Genomic DNA, 24,073 nt, shown 5'->3' with positions numbered 1-24,073 from the left:
TAAGCATCAGCCATCATCCATTGACAGTCACCAGTCCATTGGCTTTGTAAATAAACTTATCAATATATGCCATTGGTGCAAAACGTCAACTTTGCAGCAGTGATGGTGAAAAACATTGTGGATGGTTTAAATAGATCAAACCAAAAGCTAATGATTTTGCTCTCTAAAGAAGTCAAGTCTCTCCTCATTTTTGTGGCCGCTGTTCTATTGCTGTGATGCTGCCATTTTTGTAAAATTGGCATTCATTCCAAATTTTCAGCATACAATAATGCTCCCTAGTCTTCATTGAAGGGATATGATCAAAGCAAGCTTTGGTTTGAGTTCTGGTCAAAGTCATTGATTTTCCTCTGTGGACTTTTCATACTCAAATATCACTCCATCATTATTTTTATCTGGCTAGTATAGGGTTGCTTCATAAGGTATATTTGATGTGGATGTTTTCATGAAAATGTGTGATAGTTACACTAGAATATTGTATATTAGTATTTATGCCCTTATCTAAATAATTCCCAATGCTCTGAAGTGTGTTACCCTTTATTTCATCAAGCTATCTCAACAAGTTATTGATACGAGGTATTTAATCTAAACATTTTGTACTTCAACCCCATATGATCATATCCAAAGTCATTTGCTTGAATTGAGTCCTGTTTGAAAATGGCAGTACTTTTTCCTCACTATTTAATGCTTGAAAATGTCAATATCAAAATAAAATTAAATTATCTATTTACTTTCACATGTAGCTTGGTTCACAATTCAATTTATTAGTCTTGTTTAAAATAACATCACAAAAAAAACCTTTCTTTTCAGTATACCGAGTGCCTGGCCTGACGCCAGGAAGAGGAGAGAATATCTTCAACTGCGACTATGACCATCTCCCACCTCAAGGACGAGTTTGTGATGAAGATGTTAAAAACTGGAGCCCATGCACCTCAGAAAACTTCTATGACTATCACAAATCCACCCCTTGCATCTTCCTCAAGTTAAACAAGGTAGGCCAATGACTGTGACCATACGTCTGCTATGTAAGGTCAGGTGGGGCATTAGCTGAAAGGCCTGTGTTTGTGAAGAGCCTACCCGAGAAGCAGACGATATCCATCGGATATCTAAATAAGGTTGATACATTGAAAACATGTTGTTATTACGCGATGGATATATTGACAATGTTAGATACCAGGGTTGCCCAGAAAGTAATGCACCATATTTTTCTTCTTCGACATATATAAACCCTTAAGCTGTGGGAGCGTCAAAATTTTGTTGCCATTGTGTGAGAGACATGAGCGGGGAAGATGTTTTTCTGTTGACCCCAGGCGTGTGTCTAGAAGGTAGAGGACCCTCATAATCTGGGATTGCCCACCCTACCCCCTGACGGCAGACCATGAATATAATATGTCCTTGGTAACTGTGCAGGGACAGAAGACCCACAACTGATGGTATAAGAAAGAGAGACCAATGCGTTCAAATAAGTTTCCCTGGCTAATGGACAACAGCAAGATAAATAAATTCCTCGGAAATGCAAGGATTCATTGGAATTGTTTTCATTGTTAATGTGCCACAGGGAGCAGCAAGCTCTCTCTTGTAAAAGGGATAATCCAGGTAGGGCTCCCTGTGGTGAGGGTGCCAGTAGTCGAAAGACACCTTTGTGCTCTTTGCCTTTGGGTTTGGCCGAGTTCAAGCAAGCACGGAAAGGGTGGCAATAAAATCTTAAGGAAAGGCTGCCAGTGATAAGAAAATCTGATCAAACGTTAAAAAACGTTTTCCCTGCACTCACCAAGCAGACCATTCAAAAACGTTCCCGTAGCCTAAGGGTTAATTTAATGTTATGAGAATAGGGTAGTTTCCTTCATCAAAGATAATGAAAGGCATTGATTGCGATTCCTTACCCACCATAAGTGTATTCATAATATACAAATTATTTGGTTTACGAAATACCGGTTTAGACGAATGGCAATGGTCAATTTTATCCTCATTTGAAAAAGGCCAGATTGGCACCCATGCGATGCCACTCCACGTGACGTCATAGGGACTTAGTTTCTATACGAGTAGATAAGAGTTTTACATCGTCTGAGATTACCAATGCATAAAGGCACAGAGCTCAGGGAAGCATGTCTTAATAATCACCTATTAAAACTGCCTAAGGTCGGAAAGTTTCCTTTGTTTGATAAGGTATTAATAATTCTTATTTAAGCCATGTGCTACCAGCTAGCAGGATACTCTGCTAACTGCTGGCTGGCTAGCATCCTGCATCATATCAGCGCTCAAAGTCTTGCCCCAAGGTCACCTCACTTGCGGCAGCGGGAACCAGAACGACGTCACACGGGATTTACACAGCATTCATACTTAGCCGTCGCGTTTTTGCGCCCTTGAAAATTTTCACTTTTCATTCAATCGTCAGCGAAAAATAGATATCGTCATTTAAAAAATCTAAAAGCGTGAAATACATTCTACAGGAGTAATAACCTTTCTATTTAGGCAATAAAAAAATAATAGGAAACTACCCTATTACACAAACAAAAGAATGACGTTTCAACTACACACTATTTTTCTACGTAATCTCCGTCCCATTCTATGGTCTTCCTCCAGCACGAAAGAAGGGCCTTTTGGTCCTGTTGGTATCAATCCTTTTTCTGACCACGGAGCCATTTCTTCAATGTGTGAATCATCCTCCTCATCCTCAAAATGTCCACCTTGAATGCCATCCCGTTATGGCCCTAAGCAAGTGGAAGTCCCAGGGAGCCAGGTCAGGGCTGTACAGTGGATGGGGTAACACTCAAACTCTTTTTTGTCATATGTTCAGCAGTCCTTGAACTTGTGTGGGGCCGTGGGTTATCATGTTGAATCAAAACATTACCTTGGTATGTATGGTGCCAAAGTCACTGGAAGCGTGTCTTGAGGCCTGTTAATGTGTTGACATATGCTTTTGAATTAATGGTTCCGCCTCTTGGCATTAATGGCGTGGCAATGGCAACATCAACTTGCTGCAACATGTCAGGTGCGACAGCTGTGGATAGTCTCCCTAACCGCTGCAAATCTTGGACCACCACCAAACTGCCCTCTCATGTCCTCGTCCTCTGAACTTAGCGACTAACTGTACACCTGTTGACAGTAGATGCTCAATTGGCTTTGCACAAATGTTTGTGAATATCCTCCACAGTTTTTTCTCCTCAGTGAGAAATTCAATCATGGCATGCTGCTTGGAACGCACATCACTAACAGATGCCACTTTGAAACAGTCCTGGTGCTAATCTATCAATCGGAAAAGCCAAAACTTTGTTGTGCGCACTCATAAAACTTTAGATAATGCATACGTAAAGTTTCGCATTCGCACAATAGGGTGGTTTCCTATTATTTTTTTATTGCCTAAATCGAAAGATTATTACTCCTGGAGTACGTATTTCACGCTTTTAGATTTTTAAATGACGATATCTATTTTTCGCGATTAAATGAAAAGTGAAAATTTTCAAGCGCGCAAAAACGCGACGAGTAAGTAGGAATGATGGGAAAAAGTCCGTGCGACGCATTTCTGGTTCCCTTCCCGCCTTGTGAGGTGACCATGATCGAGGCTCTGAGGGCTGATAGGACGCAGGATGCTAGCGGGTAGCTGAGTACCTTGCTGGCTGGTAGCGCTTGGCTTAAAAAAGGTTTATTAATACCTTATCAAACGAAGAAAACTTTCCGACTATAGGCAGTTTTAATAGGTCATTATTAAGACATGTTTCCCTGAGCTCTGTGCCTCATGCATGCATTGGTAACCTCAGACGATGTATAACTCCTATCCTCTCGTGTAGAAACCAGGTACAGTCACTTTCAAAAGTTTTAGGACAAAGTTTGTAGCGCCACTTCTGCTTCTCAAGAAAATTTAGTTTCCCTTACTCCATTTGTTTTCCTTGCTCACGCACTGCAAATATTTCGCTTCCATGTGAAGATATATGAACAAAGAGGGAGAAGTTACTTGCTAAATTTATCGTTTTGTTTCGATCTTTGATGGATTTAATGATTAATTTCGTGTGCATACTCTGTGTCCTTGCTCCGGTTTTCACTGCTGGTCTGATATTATGTATTACAAAAACCTCAACGTCACAAGTCGTGGTGGCGTAGTGGAGTTAATGCTATGTCGTCATAGTAAAGGTTGTTGGATCGATTCTCCTGCTCGGAATTAAGGTCTCAACATTTTTTTTCCTTGGTAACTCCTTTCGTATTTAATAATGGGTTTCAAATAATTTAAATTCGCTGCAACCGTTATATACTTTTTTTAATGGTAAATGGTAATATACAAGTTAAGCATTGGGCAAGGGTTGACGTATCATTTTTATGGATTGCTAGTACCCATTTTGAAAATTAGGGATTTGCAAAAGGGGTAACCGTAACCCGACGGTAAGGGGCACATTCAAACCCAGCGTTGGTATTAACTTAATGATTCTAGATTGGCGATGAAGGGTCACGCATAGTTGTTGATTATTGCATTAATTGGTTTAGAAAGCTGTTGATTATTATGATTTTCTGAAATGAGTACCATGCTTCATCACACGTCTCTTGAGACGGGTGATAAAGCACAATGTTCATCACCACAAACCTCAGTCTAGGGATTTGAAATAGAGCTTCGAAATTAAACTTTTAAACGCACTATTTATAAAAATTCCCTGGGCAAGACCCCCGGTATGGGCTTCCCCAATATTTTTTTATGAGTCGGCACCCCTGCATATATATCATTATTAAAGATGGCGGAAATAAGGAATTCGCCAATATTTGAATCCTCTTTCAAGTACTGTGTTAAGGCGAACGACAAATAACTTCACTTGCGCGTTCAGGGCACGTTAAAAAAGATAGGGAGTAGAGAAAGCTGGCATCGGCTTTCTCTTGTTCTTAACAAAAGGCGCCAAGGGTCTGAACGTCACATGCGACGGACAGATATTTTGTACTTGCAGTGTTACCCACACACCACACAGGATGGGAACGACATTCGACAGAAAAATGTCCACCACCGCCAGATTTTTTAAAAAAGCCCTCGGAGAGAATTACCTATGCACTGTCAAAACGAAAATTTGTTTCCGTGAAATTACCCACTCATGCTATACACTTACCGTAGCAGGCACATGGCGCTAGAGGGTAGTAGAGCTCAATAAGGGTGCCTTCATAGCTCGGCGTTGCGTACTTGGGGGCGGAGCTAACTCATCGCAGCAAGTTGGAGCCCTTCACAGCTCTGCGTTGCGAAAACAAATGAAAGGCAAAAAGCGTCGGCTCCTAAAAATCAGCCTGTGAGCATATCATCTTATGATTTCGAACTAATCGCACAATACATACGTTGTTTTCTGCATGTTAACACAATTTCATTTCTTAAAATATTCTTCTTAACTATAAATAGCATTTGAAGTTAATATGGCGACCATAAAGTCGATAATAATGCATGTAGTGATGGCCCTTGCCTATGCATTATTATGACCTTTAAATTTTATTTCCTAACTCGGAATATTCGACAAATAGCTAATTACATACACTCAATGAACATGAGTAACGTGGAATCTTATCAGGAATATTTATTAATGATATCTATTGTTCAAACAGATTGTCCTAGTCATGTTATCTAAATAGCTCTAACTGAGTAGATCATGAGGGCACAATTATTGGATATAAAATGGAATTTTAACTACCTTAGCTACCAAAAAGCACCTCTCACGCTGTATTTAGCTTTTGATACCATTTACGGGTATTAGTTACGCTAATCTATGCTCCTCAGTGATTGTAATCTAATTTAGGGTTAACATTTGTCTTATGTTTAGGAAAGATACGAAATATCTAAGCTGAACACTTCAATTTAATAGTAAATAATGAAATAAATAGCATTTGCCACTCCCATTAGAGCTAATCTTGCATATTTGTATACCCAGAAACAAACACCAATTCGAAATCGTCGGCGTACTGCCGCCTTGACGCAGAGAAAATCCGACAGGTTCAGTTTTTCTGCGACGACGCAGCGAGCTGGAGACGTGACGTCATCAATTCTCAAAGACGGACTCTGATTGGCTCGCTAGCCGCGGCGTCAACGCAACGCCGAACTGTGAAGGCCCCCTCACCCACTACAACTCTTAAATAATTTCAAGTTTTTTTTTAACTTAACTGAGAATCGTTCAACAGATAAACCTTTAAATAGGTATTGAAAAACGAAAACTAAAGGAATGAAGCACAAAGGTTAAGAAAACACTTAGTTATTTTGTGAAACAGCTAAGTGTTTTCTTAACCTTTGTGCATCATGAAAGAGTTTCACCATGTTACGCCAACCACCATCGCATTTAAAGGAATGAAGTAAATTCTATTACCATGACAAATTATAAAATGAATCCCAGGTAAGTTAAATTTGTGGATATCAATCATCTCTCCCCGAATGATCAAATAAAAATGACTTAAAGTGAAAATAATAATTAAATAAATAATCAAAAATAATTACTTATAAACCCAAAAACTTATGGAAAACTTTAAAATTATTAATTTGATTGCCGTGTTTTTTTTCAGTACATACGCATAAAAAATAATTGTAAATTTTCGTATATTACCATTTACCTTGTAAACTTGTATATTACCATTTACCATTAAAAAAAGTATATAACGGTTACAGCGAATTTAAATTATTTGAAACCCATTATTAAATACGAAAGGAGTTACCAAGGAAAAAAAAGTTGAGGTTTTAATTCCGAGCAGGGGAATCGATCCAACAACCTTTACTTTGACGACGTCGCATTAACTCCACTACGCCACCACGACTTGTGACGTTGAGGTTTTTGTAATACATAATATCAGACCAGCAGTGAAAACCGGAGCAAGGACACAGAGTATGCACACGAAATTAATCATTAAATCCATCAAAGATCGAAACAAAACGATAAATTTAGCAAGTAACTTCTCCCTCTTTGTTCATATATCTTCACATGGAAGCGAAATATTTGCAGTGCGTGAGCAAGGAAAACAAATGGAGTAAGGGAAACTAAATTTTCTTGAGAAGCAGAAGTGGCGCTACAAACTTTGTCCTAAAACTTTTGAAAGTGACTGTACCTGTGACGTCACGTGGAGTGGAATCGCATGGGCGCCAATCTGGCCTTTTTCAAAAGAGGATAAAATTTGACCCTTGCCATTCGTCAAAACCGGTATTTCAAAAACCAAATAATTTGTGTATTATGAATACACTAATGGTGGGTAACGAATCGCAATCAATGCCTTTCGTTTTCTTTGATGAAGGAAACTACCCTATTGTTGTCTACTGAGAATAAAATTGTGGTGCATTACTTCCTGGGCAACCTTCGTAGATATCCTATTTGTAACATGCACAACGAGTTTTAAAAATAACATCGCATGGATATCCAACTTGTGGTGTCAAAAAATTTGTTATTCCAAACTGTATCCATACGTAGCATATATGTTCTGTATAGAATCGAAGAGCATTTATGTTTTGTTTGTATGCCTGGGGATCAACAAATATGATTATGAGCACATCCATTACATACTCATTAGATGTTGTAACATGGACCTCCACGTCCATATTGGACATGGCTGCAACGTTGTTACGTGGATCCTTAGTATATTTGACAGATATCCATGTAATGTTAATTGGAATAACATGAATATTGCACGAATGTCATATGATAATGCTAATAATGTTGTTTGGATGATTTTAGGGTATTGATTACTGCTTGGGTAGCTTAAGCCGGAGTCCTGTATATGAATAGGGTAGTTCCCTTCATCAAAGAAAATGAAAGGCATTGATTGCGATTCGTTACCCACCATTAGTGTATTCATAATATACAAATTATTTGGTTTTAGAAATACCGGTTTAGAAGAATGGCAATGGTCAATTTTAACCTCTTTCGAAAAAGGCCAGATTGGCGCCCATGCGATTCCACTCCGCATGACGTCACAGGGACCTATTTTCTACACGAGAGGATAGGAGTTTTACATCGTCTGAGATTACCAATGCATGCATGAGTCACAGAGCTCAGGGAAACATCTCTTAATAATCACTTATTAAAATTGTCTTAGGTCGGAAAGTTTCCTTCGTTTGATAAGGTATTAATAATCCTTATTTAAGCCAAGCGCTACCTGCTAGCAGGGTACTCAGCTACCTGCTAGCAGCCTGCGTCATATCAGTGCTCAAGCCTCACCTCAAGGTCACCTCACAGGGCGGCAGCGGGAACCAGAACAACGTCACAAGGACTTTTTCCCATCATTCCTACTTAGCCGTCGAGTTTTCTCACGCTAAAAAATTTCACTTTTTGTTTAATCGCAAAAAATGGATATCGTCATTCGAAAATCTAAGAACGTGAAATGCGTACTCCAGGAGTAATAATCTTTCGATTTAGGCAATAAAAAATATTAGGAAACCACCCTATTGAATCCTTCTCACTGTAGAATAAAATATTGTGGTAGAGCTTTCATTTTGAAGTACAGGATGGTCATACCATCATAACGGTGGATCAGGTGACCACCCTCTTATGTGCCTATATGAGTCCCTACTTCTTAACCCTTTCCTGGTGGCACCTATGAGAGGAAAATGTTTTTTCTGCTTCAAGTAGTTGCTCAGGTATTCTCATCCCTCTTATTTGGGACCCAGTTGAATCCATTTGGGCCCAGCCATTACCCCGGCCCCTAAACTAGACGCTCTAACCCTATCTTAGCACGAGTCCACGGGCAACATATTGCTTACCAATGTTTTTCAAAACCAAATATTGCTTTTGATTATTAAAAATTTACACTTCTATCAGAATAACTAACATTTTTTTTAAGCCTTGTAGGAATTTTAATGGAACTCTAGCATTGATGATGACAAAGTAAGTGAACACAAGGTATTAAGACTCTTAACTCCGGAAGTCTGTTTACAGTTGCCCTAAAATTTTGTTGAAAATTGCTTCCGCACATAAAAAAACAAAGAATTTACAGCACACTCGTGATTATCCGGGCTAATGATGAGGAGAGACGGCACGAATAATAAAAAAACACAGATAATCGAAACTTTCACTTAAATGTCTATTAATGTTCATAATTTACTTAAAACAAGCAATCTATTATTATTTATGCAGTTATTCTGTTATTTAAGAGTGCTTCCCGGACTAATTGAGAGCTTTCTTTGCCAGTTCGTGATCTTTTTAGCGGCGATGACATGGTTGTACTCGTATTATTAATGCTCCATGTAAGGCCTGGTTTTTCAAGGAAATAATATCATAAACTAATGTCACCACTTGGTTTGTCCCCCGCTAGACCATGGCTTGCTCCCCCCTCCTAGTTATGATCCTGGGTATACCCTTGCACCCAGTACCTGTAAAGAAAATTATAGATGAAGCCGGAGGAGATAAGTGTTGAAGGTAAAGAAAGGAAGTATAAAGGTTAAATGTTGATCCAGAGAGTAAATTTATTCTAGAAAATAGAACGAAAAGAGTCGTACTTAGAATAATGGACTGGCTATCTCCAGGTATACGAAACAAGGACAACTCTAATTTCCCCAGCACTCTGTCCTCTTTTGTACAACCAATATGCCTCGCTCACTTTCCTCATTCCTTTTTACCTAATTAATCCAACTCCTACTAGTTGTGACTTGTGTGTACCCATCACTCCAGAGGGTGTCAGTTCTTCCTCCACCTGGTCTTAGTCAATCCTTTGATGCCTAATTCCAAAGTTTTAAAATTTCCCACAAAATGCCAATGACCCCATGTTTCATATTCCTGCGTAACCGTGGTTCCCATACAGTGGCGGATACAGATGAGGGTGCAGGGGGCACGCGCGCCCCCCCTTGCGGGCCCGCATGTATTACCAAACATTACAGAACCACAATAGGGTAGTTTCCTTCATCAAAGAAACCAAAAGGCATTAATTGCGATTCCTTACCCACCATAAGTGTATTCATAATATACAAATTATTTGGTATTAGAAATCCCAGTTTAGAAGAATTGCAATGGTCAATTTTAACTGCATTTGAAAAAGGCCAGATTGGCGCCCATGCGATGCCACTCCATTTGATGTCACAGGGACCTAGTTTCTATGCGAGTAGATAGGAGTTTTACATCGTCTGAGATTACCAATGCATGCATGAGGCACAGAGCTCAGGGAAACATCTCTTAATAATGACCTATTAAAACTGCCTATAGTCGGAAAGTTTCCTTCGTTTGATAAGGTATTAATAATCCTTATTTAAGCCAAGCGCTACCTCCTAGCAGGGCACTCTGCTACCTGCTAGCAGCCAGCATCGCAGCGGCACACAGTATCCTCGCCCCAAGGTCACCTCACACAGCGACAGCTGGAACCAGAATGACGTCACAAGGGCTTTTCCCGGCATTCATACTTAGCCGTCGTGTTTTCGCGTGCTTGAAAATTTTCACTTTTAAAATAATCGCGAAAAATAGATATCGTCATTTAAAAATCTGAAAGCGTGAAATGAATATTCTAGGAGTAATAATCTTTCGTTTGAGGCAATAAAAAAATAACAGGGAACCACCATATTATAATTTTTTTTTAAAGTAAGATGGCATTTTCTTGTATGTGTGTGTTATAAATTTAATTAAAATTTCCTTTAACTCTGCATGTGACTTGATTTTTTTTTATTAGGATAAAATTAAACGTAACTGAAGATATCTTTTGCGCCCCCCCTCGAGTTTTTTCTGTATCTGCTACTGTTCCATTATCCTGGAATTCACCACGAGGACATGCAATAATGCCATTACTTAAAAGGAGCCTTTCTTCAACTACCCATTCCTTTTTAGTTCCTTTTGAAAGAATCAGTTATTTTTTTATTGCTGGGTATTATTTTTTGAGGGAAGAAAAAATTCCACCTAAGTAATTTTTGGGCTTCATTTATCTCTTTTGTAATTATTTTTCTTTTAGTTCACAATGGATTAATTAGCGTTATATATTTCTTATTTCATTGCAGATTTATGGGTGGGTCCCTGAATACTATAATGACACTGCCGATCTCCCAGCGAATATGCCTGATGATCTGAAGGAGTATATCCACAATTTAAAGCGGACCAATCCTAAAAAGGTGAGCAACACTAAATCAATATTATAGGTTATATGTATGATGTAAGGGAGTACCTTATTTTATTCTTGTAACAATTACTTTTGTATCAATAAATATTGTTAAGCAACACATTAATCAAGAAGTAATTTTTACTGGTAACCTACTTCATCAAAGCACATTTGATTAGTTTTTGAGTGATCATAAGTTAAAATTTTAAATGCCGTGAATGTTGAAAACATCTGGATGTGATTTCAATTTCACTTTCTTCAGTTCTATCACCTTTAAAGGGCTAACTCCCATTCCTAGGGGCGTATCTGCTTCTGAGAAGTTGAGAGTGGTTAGAACTTCTTAAATAATTGAATGGAGGTGATGGAAAATATTAATTTAACATTGTAGCTGTATCACGTGGAAATTGTAACTTTTGTGGTGGTATTACAGTTTTTTTCTAAAATGGAGAATATCTCAAATTTTTACATTTTAGGCCCTAATTAGCTTCCTGATGGGCATAAAATGAAATATCAAAACAAATATGTTCAGTATCTATAGCTTAAAGTAGCAAATTTAAAAGTATGTGCTTCTTTTTCTACTAATTTCTCCTTTCCATATTCAACAAATTCTTCTTCCAGTACCTTTTTTAATAATTATTTGTCAATGCAAAACTTTCCAACTTAATTGTGATTGAGCGTGATTACAACACCCCACTCCTTTCCCCATTTCTGAGTACATTTAAGCTGATAAGAAAGTATCCTGTCACGGTTTGCAAAGCTTGTCAAAGGTAGTCTACAAGGGCACAGCTCCTACATATTATAATGTTCCTTTGTAAAATGGCCAAGATAAAATATTAGCATAATGGTCCTCTTAGGGGTCTGAAAAGAAAAAAAGTAAATCGTACTTTGGTTCAGTCAGTTTTCAGGAATAGTTAACCATGGCAAGTACCTACTATGAATCATGACCATCATTTATGTGGCTGATATCTGGTCATTCTCCTTTCCATATTTGTCAAAGTCTTCTTCCAATAATTCTCTGTCTCAGCTATGACTGCTATGTTGTCAGAAAATCACAGTATACTAATTCTTTCTTCCATATGGGCCATGTATTGTTATTATTTTGTTAGTGCTGTGTAATTTATTTGCAAAATTAGTCTTCATGATGTTTCTCACACAATAGTTTAAAAGGTAAAATTGATCCTAACTAATAAGTGCATAATTTCTTCCAGCTTAACACTGTATGGATCAGCTGTTCAGGAGAAAATCCAGCTGATGTTGAAAATGTTGGAAATATCCAGTACCTGCCTTCAGACAGGAGAGGTTTCCCAGGTTACTTCTACCCATTTGAGAATTCAGAAGGTTACCTCAGTCCACTGACAGCCATCCATTTTGAGAGACCAACAAGTAAGTTCCATGAAATCCTGTAAAAAAATTTCTTGATGGTACATATTTGTGCTCTGGAAGAACAACACAGAATTTCAGCAATGCATTGGCTTATATGACACATTTATTGGCTATCTATAATGAGAGTGAAACCGATGACCGCAGGTTCTTTTTGCCATGCCATTTGCTGACTTGAATTTGAGTGTTGATTGAAATTATCAGTCTCCATAGGGATAGCACCCAAGTGTCATAACCAGATCGCATCAAAACTTTGCAGTAAGGCAGAAAATGAACTTTTAAGAGATATGGTATTTCCCACTCTATAAAAAGCTGGGGTGATTTAGGGCGGGGGTCACTGGAGACATGAAAATTGATGCTGAATCTGCCCCTAATAAGAAGCACCAGCACTTAACATTTATTGTGATTTTTCGGGTTATATTTTATAGATAGTATATACTTGAACACTGAGCTTCATGAACTGCCATGCAAGGCAGCAGAGGTTTACCTGGCAAATGGGCTTTTCTACAATTTTTTTCTCATGGCAATTCTTGTATATTAATTATTATGTTTTTTCTCCTGATAGGGTATAAAATTGGGTGTATGATAGGGTAAAAAATTCTTCAAAATCACAACGTCCATTATATTTTTTTTTATTTCAATTTCCATGGTATTTTTTAATTTTAATGTACAATCACCCAAACATTTGAACCCCCAGAAACCCTTCCTCCTCTAAGATTTATTGCAATTGACATAAGTGATTGAAACTAAGTTTCAGCTTTGACACTATCTGTATGCAAATGATTATGCTGCCTTGTGGTATTGTATGTCCATTATCCAGTGTGGTGGTATACTGACGACATGGAGCCTAATATGACTTATTCTCTTCTTTCCAAACAGGTGGAGTACTCCTCAACATTGAATGCAAGGCTTGGGCCAAGAATATAAGGCACGACCGTACAGATCGAATCGGATCTGTGCACTTTGAGATTATGATCGATTAGTATGAAATAGCTGCTTGATGAATCTGACGTGCAAGTTGGGAGACTTTATGAGGTTAACGATTGAGAAGTATTATTGTTTTTTTTTAATTTCCTACATGAGCAAAGCCTTCTGAGCTTTACATTCCTCTGCTTTTTAGACTTTCACGAGGGAGAATGTGTCTCCAACAATGCAGAGTATTGCATTTTGAGAGAAGAATAAATCATATCAATGGATTTTATGAAAGATGAAACTCCATTTTTGGAGTGATCATGCTCTATAGAAAAATGGGTCTAACTTGTTCAACAATCAGGAGCCTACGGAAGGAGTTTTATTTCCTTTTGTGTTAAGTCACTCTGTACATTAGAGTAGCCAGTATTAAAAAAAAACCTGGTGCTCACAGTGGACAGTTTATCTTTCACCCGGGGACACCTTGGATGAAATAATTGGCTCCTTTGTTGGCCGAATGACAGCAATGGTAAAAAGAAAAATTGATTCTTCTAGGATGTGGAAAATTGTTGAAGTGATGAGAATGTAGATATTTGGACCCTGGAAACAACTGAATTCCGCCTAAATTGATTTAATTAGTTGCCAACACTTGTTGAAATGAGTTTTTAATATGTACCCTTATGTAGGATAAATGACATAATGATAAATTATTGGTGTGTGAATATCCTTTATTCTCTCTAAGCTCAGCCAAGACACAAAACTAAAGATTTCTGGTTCAAGATGTCTTTTGTTTTTGTTTGGCAACATTTTTGCATCATCTCATCTGTTGAATCTTTTCCTTAAAAATTATGTAGTAGATGACGAGAAGGTTTATATTTTTTTGTGTAATTAAGAATAAATTGTTGATCACAGTAATTGTAAATAAATACTTATAAGTGTTGAGATGATGTTTATTCGAGCACTCTCCATACTTTGTCTTTTATGGCAGGAGACATGGTTTTATGTAGGCAAGGCAAATTATGTAGAAAGCCACCCCATAATTTTATAGTACCATCAATAATGGTCTGAGGATAATAGCTAAAATGTTCCCCAACACCAAGAACCGAACCCAGGCCACCTGCATGGGAGGCAGAAACCAACATACTGAACCAACAGGTGTGGGGTGGAGTGTTGCCGCATTTTGAGAATAAGTTTATTATTAAACAGTCGTTACATATTTTTTATTTTAATAAGACTCGAGTTGTAAATTGTCAATGCAGAGATTACAGATATGTATTTTAATGTGAAGTGCTCACTAGGAGAATATTTTTAGAATAGTTCCTCATAGATTCATGGCCATTGACGGCTGTTTCCATTGTGTTTGTCTATACCTGTCTTGTTGTATTTTAAAGAAATATTTCCTCATTTTTCATGATTTTTAAGATAGTTAAATGCTTATAGACGTTGAGGATGTGAGAATTTATTCTTGAAACTTATTAAAAAAATCTTTTCTGGTAAAAGGAAAATATTTTTGAATACTCATCAGTACAAAATTATGAGTACATACATCTGTACAGTGAGAAGATCTTGTATCATATGTGATACCAATGTAAATCACCAGTAAAAATTTTGTCCATTACATTTTTCTTTTTTCTTAACAGCTTTGAGCAATGTGTGGTACTTTTCGTTATATTTCCCTGGGGTACATTCTAGACCTACCATGATATTATTGGCAGCCCATGCTGCTTGTCTCCTTTATGCTCTTATTTATGTGTACCTATTCGCATGATCTTGGTAAAATTAAAGTGTAGGTACCATATAAAATAGACAATGTAGTCTTGAATGGGCTGTACAGTGATCTGGTAGTGATAGGTAGTGTGTTGATTGGGCAAGGCATCAATGTGGTAGCATGAGAAAACTCATGACTTTTGTGCACAGTTACCTGAAGTAAGTAATCGATTAAAAAGAAGCATATCGATAACCTGATTAGCCGAATGTGGTACGATCCTTACTTTTCTGCCATATCTATGGATTGAAACACTCACTTTTGGGGAAGTATCGCAGTAATTTCATAAAAACCTTCATAGGATTACCTTCGATTACTATAATTACAATTATCTACCTTAAACCTTCATAAGTAATTTCATGCGAGTGCTGGATATTGCACCAAAATGTTTCCCATTGGAGCTTTTAGGAATCGCATGAAGTGCTTCTGAACTTGAGTAGTCCAAATCAAATCCCACTTATAAGTAGAATAAAATGGTAAATATTTAACATACTTCATTATAAAATGACGTTAGAAATAGAGGGTAAACTTTAAGATGTATTGCCCCACAAAAATTTGTTTCATTGGTAAGTGTAGTTTATTTTAAAATTGAAGAAACAAGAAATGTTGGCCTCTTTTTGGGGACTTTTTTGTCGAAATAATGGGTTTAATGTGTACCACACACAATCTTCAGGCTTCCACATTTTAGCTATAATAAGACATTTATTCGGTAAAACACAAATCATTTGAAGAAAATACGTTGTTGGTACTTCTTTGAAGTCACACGGTTTAGCAATCGTTTTTCACTGCAATATTTTTATATCTGTCACGATAGAATAAAATCAACGTAACTTTTCGGAGCTGAAAATGTAAGGACATCGTCTTACAAAAAAAAACATCGTAGATTTTTAAAATTAATTATGGATGATTTTAATGTTTTTTTGTGTTGACGGACGAAGAAACCCAACTTTAACGACGCTAGAGTAAAAAAACATCGCTTTTTGACTTCATCAAACAAACATCAGGTACAAAATTCGTCGCAAGTTTTATGTGATTTGATTTTACAGATTATTTTAAAGGTGATAGATTCCGAGTTTTAAAGAAAAAAGTCACCTTTTATGCCTTTTCAAAATTTTGCGTCTGAAATGTCATTTAACCTCAGACTCGTATTTAGCGCCCCAAAAAAAATTTAAGGAGGAAAAAATCATTACTACCCCGAAACTTTCCGTGAAAGCCCTATTTGACGATATGATGGCTGGACCAAAGGAATATGATGAACTCGAAAACCCTTACTTTTCCTACTCGCAGTCTAATTGAATATTAAGTACTTGCGAAAAAGGTGTTATATTAATAGCATCGCATCTGTTTTCTCAATTGAGTTGCTAATATGGTTTCCGGCGTTGTGCAAACGAGTCAAACATCAGAATAACTTGCTTAATCCTCGTGCTAACTCCTCAGTGGCTTCCAGGAGTTCGATGACCACTAATTAACTCAAAAGATTGCTTGAGAAATCTATCCAGGTACATTTCCAATGTCATAAACCGCCAGCAAATAAATTCGAGGACGCGTAAGCCCTCTCTATGTGATAATTTTGAAGTAAACAGGAGCCTATTTCGAATCCCCAATGACTCTTTAAATTCTATTTCTCTCGACTGCGGCAACTAAAGTCAGCCATTGAACAGGACACGCAAAAAATATTAACAATGCCTTTTCTACGACTCTTCTCCTCTTGCATGGACTCAACCGCATTCAGAGGGAGGGATTCATTTCTTTCTCATTGCTATAGTTTTCTAGCAATGAGCTCATCAGTTGTGCTGTCTTCAAACTCAACTGTAGGTATTCGAACGTCAAACCATGGTCAAACCCATCGAATCTGCTGGTCGACTGTCTTTTTAACTCAGAAGAAAGCTTCTCTGGTTTTCCGTAGGGTATTTTTAGAAAGAAATCCGTTTGGTGTTGTCGTTTCATTAAGACATGTGAAGTAGAATTCAAGGGAACGCTTCCAATACGCACATTATGCCCAAGAGGACTGCACGTAGGAGGCTCAATACATTCTTATAGAAGGCTGCTTTCTGTCGCCACTTCGGTCGTATTTTAATCGGTTTTCAAAAATGTCCGCGGCGCGGTGATTATTGCAATGCGATGTACTTTCTTTACAATATTTTGCAATATGTGTGCAATTGCGAGGAATAGCATTAAATAGTTATGAATTTGATAGATCGCATCATCATTTACATAAAATTTCGGTTAACACCCCTATTACTAGTTATACCTAATTAACTCGTGAAACTCGGAACAGTTTGTCCGTCAGCGACGCGAGTGGTGACTTTTGTAAACCCATTTAAATGCGCGGTGGGTGGCAACACATTTGGACGCACGCTTGGACGCACGCGGTGCAAGGTTTGACTTTAGATTCACAATGTAGAAGCTTCAAAGAACGACATGATATAAGTTACTTAGTGTAAGCCGGTGATAATGTCTACTTTTTTTCTAAGTTTATGTAAAAAAAAAGGGTTGAAAACAGGCTCCGCCATTTTGTTATGTATCTATGGTTATTGATGAAACAAAATCTTTAAAAACCCTTCAAATGAAAGAATAAGAAGTTTCAATTAAGATGGTATAACAGTTTTGCCGATAAAACTATTTATAAAACCACTGCACGAGGATAAAGTCGGCAATTTTCAGAAAAAATCGAGGGTGGTCGTTTTTCGCTAAATTTGCTCAACTTTGACCTCACATATATTGTTAAAGTGAAAACACAGGATCAAAATAATCTGGGTAGTTAAGCACAATTTATTTGAGAATATGTATGCGAAGTTTCAACTTCCTAGCTCAAAAAAATCGATTTTGGGGTTTTGGCCAGCTTTTTCCGATTCTAGCCCACTGTGCTCCGTAAAGGTATCCCTTTTTTCGCCGAGCATTAGCGGCGGCACAACTTTTGTGGGGAGAATTTTCACCCAAATGACAAACTATCGTAATACGGTTAGTGAATCATCATCGTCGTCACTGGTCAACATTCCTAAGATTGGTTTGACGCAGCTCTCCACTCAATTCTTCTATCAGCTAATATTTTCATACGTAGGTATTTATTCTCTTTCACGTCCTTCTTTACCTGTTCATATATTTTATTCTAGGTCTTCCTTTTCCTTGATTAACTTCTATGATTGTGTTCATCAGGCCATCACGTTATCTTCACCGCACAAGCGCTCAACAATCACCCACCGAATCAAAGTCGCTCATCTAGGAGTCCAACAATACGAATGCGCTCAGCTGGCAGTAGCCGGAGCCAGTGGCATAGCTAGGGGGTTCCGGACCCCACCCCCTCGAAAAATAAGAACACTAGGGATGGACGGATCCAGGATTTTTTTCGGATCCGGATTCGGATCGGATCCTTGATTTTCGGAGCCGGATCTTTCGGATCGGGTATTTTCGGATCCAAATGTATTTTCAAATTCCTGACGCTGAGATTTCCCCGATGATTGTTCAATCTCTTGGGAAAAGTCACACTATGTGCTAGTCGTATTTTGCCTTTTTTCCACGGCTGGAATTCTCCAACGTAACCTCTGCGAGAGCTTTCAAACAAAACGGTTCATGAGTAGGACAAGAATCGCATGCAACGGCATAGGATCGGAACTCTTTCCACCCTTATGGACGTTGTATTCACTGAAGCTATTATTTAAAATTTCGGATCCAGATCCGATGTCTTCCGCGACTTTGGATCCGATGTATCCGATGAAGGGCAATATCCGCGGATATTTGGATCCGAGGCATCCGAACCGACCATCCCTAAAGAACACAATTACTTTTTTTCATAAAGTAAAACAAAATATTGAAAAATCATGAATCTACAAAATATTTCTTTGATAAATAAAGTTTTTTTTACTATGATAAGTGTCAAATTTAGTTTAAAACCCTCTACTTAGTAACCTGTTTTTTTCCCTGGTTTACGACACCCCCCCGATCGAAATTCCTGGCTACCCCACTGGCCGGAGCATTAACGCTCACCTCCAATTCTCTAAGCTTGGGAGGTGAGCGTTTGTGCTCAGGCTATTGTTGGATGAGCGTCTGTGTTTTGTTGGGCTCCTAGATGAGCGGATTTGATTCGGTGGGCGATTGTTGAGCGCTTTTGCAGTGGAGGTATCGATCACGTCTCAATATGTGGCCTATCAGGTTGTTCCGCCTTATTTTTTCTAGGTTTTCATGAGGCTTCTCTTCTCTCCTACTCTTCTTAGGACCCAGTGGATAGTGAATACAAAATTCAAAAGTGATACCCGCAAAGATTTTTTTCAGATCGATCATGGAAATTATATAATCAAATTTTATCCCTACCACGTGCAATTCAACAGATTAGAACGAAAATTCTCCACTCAACCATCTTTTTCATTGGCCAGAGAGCGTTCCACCCAACCTCTCCCCAAGGTATCATTAACGACAGCAAAAAGATATCGAGTAGGCTGAATAGCCCTGGTCCTTCCCGTAAATGCTTGATTTTTATTGTCACTTTCGGCGCATTTTAATCGGTTTCCGCAGGGTAGCGATGAGTTTATCCATTTATTCTCAAAATTTGCCAAAGAATATTTGAACTTGCAAGTATATATGTTGGAAGTTTATGAATTTTATAAATCATATAAGATCGTGAATATTCATTTCGGCAGACAACACTAATTATAGCTCAAAGCCTCTATGAAATTTGCTTTGTCTGTCAGTGACCCTTGTGGCGACTTTTGCAAACGCCTTTAAATGCGCAGTGATTGACAACATATTTAGCGGTCTAATGGAGAATCCTCTGCAATAATATTCGTGACCTATATCTAGCTTCCACACTGGGCTGCTCTTAGACACGGGTAAGCAACCTTTTGAGTCGAAAGAGTCAAAAGTTTTAATTTACAACATTTCCCAGTTTTTAAAGAGCCACAAAAATTTTTGTTTCAATAATACGGTATCTGATTAGGATTTGGTACATACAATTGAAAATTAATAGCTTTAAATAAGATGGTATATTTACACGTATAAAAAAGTCAAACATTAAATAAATGATTTTGATGGGTCGTATCAATAGTTAGTTATATCAATTGCAGAATTGGCCAAGAATTCTTTTTGAAAGTTAGATTAAATATGCCTCATGCCGCAATATATTTATCATAGGGAGACTCTATTCTCTCTCCTTCCCACATTCATGGTTTATATCCTCTTCGCAATATTTTTTGAGTGTTGAAAATGAAATAATGTAATATTTATTTTTTGCGCATGGAACTAGACTTTGAAAGAGGAGCATACAGCTCGCGAACCGACGCGCACGTAGGTTGTCGACCCCTGCCCGAGGACGCTGATAGATTATATTCAGTCAGAGTCATCACACAATTCCTTATAGTCAATGTAAACAAGAGAGCTCAAGGTTACTGCGCAGTAACCAAATTCTGACGCCAATATTGAAATCTGCTACGGTATCGTCATGGGAAATCGAAATTGTCAGCAAATAAAATACTTTGAGACGGATTTCATTATAATCCTGAGACTTCTTCATAATGTATTGAGTGTAATGTATTTGGCATTGCCTTGTATAAATCGAGAATCGATATCATGATACAGGGGCGGATCCAGGATTTATTTTGGGGGGGGCACAAGCAAGGCGGTATCCAGGATTTTGTTCTGGGGGATGGGGCACAAGGATACCTCGTAATACAAAACGAATGCAATGATAACGGGACCGTATTAAAAATCTTGTATATTTTTTCAAGGGTCTGGGGGGAGCACGTGCCCCCCCCTCCTAGATCCGCCTATGTAATGATAAAGATAAAAGAGTTGTTTTGTATCCACAGATTTTATTTCTTAACCAACCAAGGTTTGGACAATGTGCCATGTAATCTTCCACTTCCATCATCAAGGTAATAAATTTGATTTCTTTATTTTAAATAAGTAGCTTAATAATACGAAATAATATTTTTCAACGGATTTTACTTCAATATTTATTCAAATTGATAACCTTGATTGGCCTATTCATATTTAACCTTGATAATTGTAGTGTATATTGTCGTAAACTAGGTCCGTTAAGGAATAATTTATTTAGAAACAAAACTAATTTTTCATCTTTATCATGGTTTCGTAATGTATGGTTTGTTATTTGAAGGAGGCGATCGGCAGCTGAGGTCATTTTCGCCGTTAGGGTAGGGTAGGTGTTGTAGGTTAGGGTAGGGTACATAATAATAATGTCGTTTATTTTCGTAGGCACTGGGGCCCATGAGAAAATAAAAGTACAGCTTTCTACATTTCCATCTTGGTAGATAAATAGAAGTAAAAAAGTAAATAAATATAATTACAGACAAATGCAACCAGTGCAGATCGCCAAGAGAATGACAAAAACAATACAATATTTTCAACAAAAAAATAAATAATCGCACTTAGATATAACATACTAAATACAATAATTTAAGGTGACAATACATTATGACATTTATGAAAAACAAACATTTTTTAAAGAAACCATAACATTAGGATAACACTGTGATTTAAAACAATTCTAAATTTAGTTGACCATTTATTCACATATGTATCAATAAAAATAACAATAATAATAAGAATTAGGCTAAACATGAATATAAACAGCAGCGAGATGTCGTTCATGAGCACTGCTATAGCAGTATAACGTGTAATGCTGGCTTTAGCTTTGACTACGCTGGTGACGAGCGACAAAGCAGCCTCAATCATTAGCATGAGAGTGAAGTCTGTCTCTTTGCGACGTCTTCCCCTTACCTCACACCCGTAGGTACGCCTGTCCCCAAATGAATCAATCACCTTCCTGAAGGGGAAACTACCTATTGACTTCTCCGCTTCATTAATTATCTCTCTTTAGGTGGAGAGAAGATAGACGAATCGTCTCTTCGGTTTTGTTTGCACAAGACTTGAGAGGAGACGGCGAAAGACTTGAAGATAGGAAGAGTCCATCGTGTGATTTTCCTGTCCTCCACACTTTTTCAATAATTTCCGTCCACAGAGTAAACATATATTCCATACAGTGGCGTAGCGAGGGGGGATTCTGGGGGATAAACCGCCCCCGCGCCCCCAGAGGTCAAAGAATTTTTTAAGTTTAATCCATTTTACTTAATTGGATTGATATTACTAATAAAATTGTGTAAGGATTAATAAAATACCCCTCAGGAAGCCGTAAAACCCACCATTTTGAACCATTTATCTTAAAATTCCGCGATAGGGTAGATCCATCATCAAAGAAAACGAAAGGCATTGATTGCGATTCGTTACCCACCAGTAGTGTATTTATAATGTACAAATCATTCGGTTTTAGAAATCCCAGTTTAGACGAATGGCAATGACCAATTTTAACCTCATTTGAAAAAGGCCAGTTTGGCGCCCATGCGATACCACTCCTCGTGACGTCACAGGGACCTAGTTTCTATACGAGTAGATAGGAGTTTTACATCGTCTGAGATTACCTATTCATGCATGAGGCACAGACTTCAGGGAAACATGTCTTAATAATCACCTATTAAAACTGCCTAAGGTCGGAGAGTTTCATTCGTTTGATAAGGTATTAATAATCCTAATTTAAGCCAAGCGCTACCTGCTAGCAGCCTGCATCGCAGTGGCGCACATGTTCTCGCCCCAAGGTCACCTCACACGGCGACAGCGGGAACCAGAATGACGTCACACGGTTTTTTCCCAGCACTCATACTTAGCCGTCGCGTTTTCGCGCGCTTGAAAATTTTCACTTTTCGTTTGATCGCGAAAAATAGATATAGTCATTCGAAAATCTAAGAGCGTGAAATGCGTACTCCAGGAGTAATAATCTTTCGATTTAGGCCGTAAAAAAATAATAGGCAACCAAACCTATTCCCGTCTCCGGAGGAGACACTCCTCACTACGGAATAAGAATTTACTCTCGCCACGATGTCGTAACAATTTTTTCGTGGCCAGGAGCTTCGTGATCCATCTCCGGCGGCGTCTGGTTGAGCAGCAGGACCTTGCTAAGTTTCCTCAGAGCCACGTCGACCGACACGAAAGTCATTGGGACATTTTTTTCTTCCTTCTAATTTGAGAGGCACGGAGTTAGGCGGCGTAGGTTGGTTAATTGATTCTACGATAGGATGTCGCCCTTGTGGAAGTTCCCATCTCCTACATACGGAAAAAAATTCACTTTGTGCCCTCCACACTCAATATTTATTGACACGCGTCAAAGAATTAATGATGTAAACTTTGAGTGGCTCGTGCAATTTCATTTCTGCCCACCAAAATGCGTTACATTTTGCCTGCACATTCTTTATACAACAGCATAAAACTGGGAATGGGAGACCAATGGGAATGAGGTTGGTTAAATCCCCCTACCTCCCATATTAACATCCCATAGTCAGTGGCGCCGACTCCATGGGGCCTGAGGGGGCCCGAGCCCCCTCAAAGATTCGTTTGGGGGGGCGGAGCCCCCTCAATATTTCAAGAAAATAATGGTTATATTACGCTTTTTGAAATCACAAAAATATATTGGTAATTTTTATTTCCCATGTTTGACGATAGTTACCTTTTAAAATAAATTCAATAATGTGTTAAAACAAATAATTATAAGGTGAAGCAGGTTGAGTGAATCAGGTGGTGTGAATCATGATAGTGTTCCGGTGCTGCGACACACTTTGAATTTAACCTCTTCCCGGGGCAAGACCTCGGATATGGGCCCCCCCAATATTTTTTATAAGTCGGCGCCCCTGCCCATAGTATATATAAACCTGTCTTATCCATGTTTTAAATGTATGTGAAAACGGCTAGGCTAAGATTGCCTGAACAATTGAGAATGGATATCTTTAAGAGCGACACGGAGAACATAGAGCCGCACTTACATATTTCCAGGCCCGACAGAAGCGATAAATTAAGAAAGATATTTTTCCGAACGGATACATATGGGAATTCGTTTTTCCCCGAACCATAAAGGACTTTAATAAATGCTAGTCTTCATTTCCTTAGAGCACTTCCTTTTTATGTAAGAGCGGCTGGTGTCCTAACCCCCCCTGCCCCACGCCTTTTAGGCCGCTTGCGGGGTAT

The 24,073-nt window shown here is 38.2% G+C and overlaps 1 protein-coding gene across 3 annotated transcripts in view; it reads left to right on the top strand.

The window, feature by feature from the left end:
- The window catches only part of LOC124168492 (sodium/potassium-transporting ATPase subunit beta-2-like), a 120,227-nt gene extending 105,322 nt beyond the window's left edge, over positions 1-14,905 (top strand). For all 3 annotated transcript variants that reach the window (XM_046546810.1, XM_046546808.1, XM_046546811.1), the window contains 4 exons: positions 808-989; positions 10,901-11,011; positions 12,207-12,381; positions 13,258-14,905. In XM_046546810.1, coding sequence (XP_046402766.1) covers positions 808-989; positions 10,901-11,011; positions 12,207-12,381; positions 13,258-13,361 — 572 coding nt within the window. In that variant the 3' untranslated portion in view covers positions 13,362-14,905. The remainder of the gene's footprint in view (positions 1-807; positions 990-10,900; positions 11,012-12,206; positions 12,382-13,257) is intronic.
- Positions 14,906-24,073: the final 9,168 nt, after the last annotated feature.

Source organism: Ischnura elegans, chromosome 11 (genome assembly GCF_921293095.1).
Source record: "Ischnura elegans chromosome 11, ioIscEleg1.1, whole genome shotgun sequence".
Classification (NCBI taxonomy): domain Eukaryota; kingdom Metazoa; phylum Arthropoda; class Insecta; order Odonata; family Coenagrionidae; genus Ischnura; species Ischnura elegans.
Note: the sequence above shows the minus strand (reverse complement) of the source record. Positions and strands in the feature narration are given on the sequence as shown.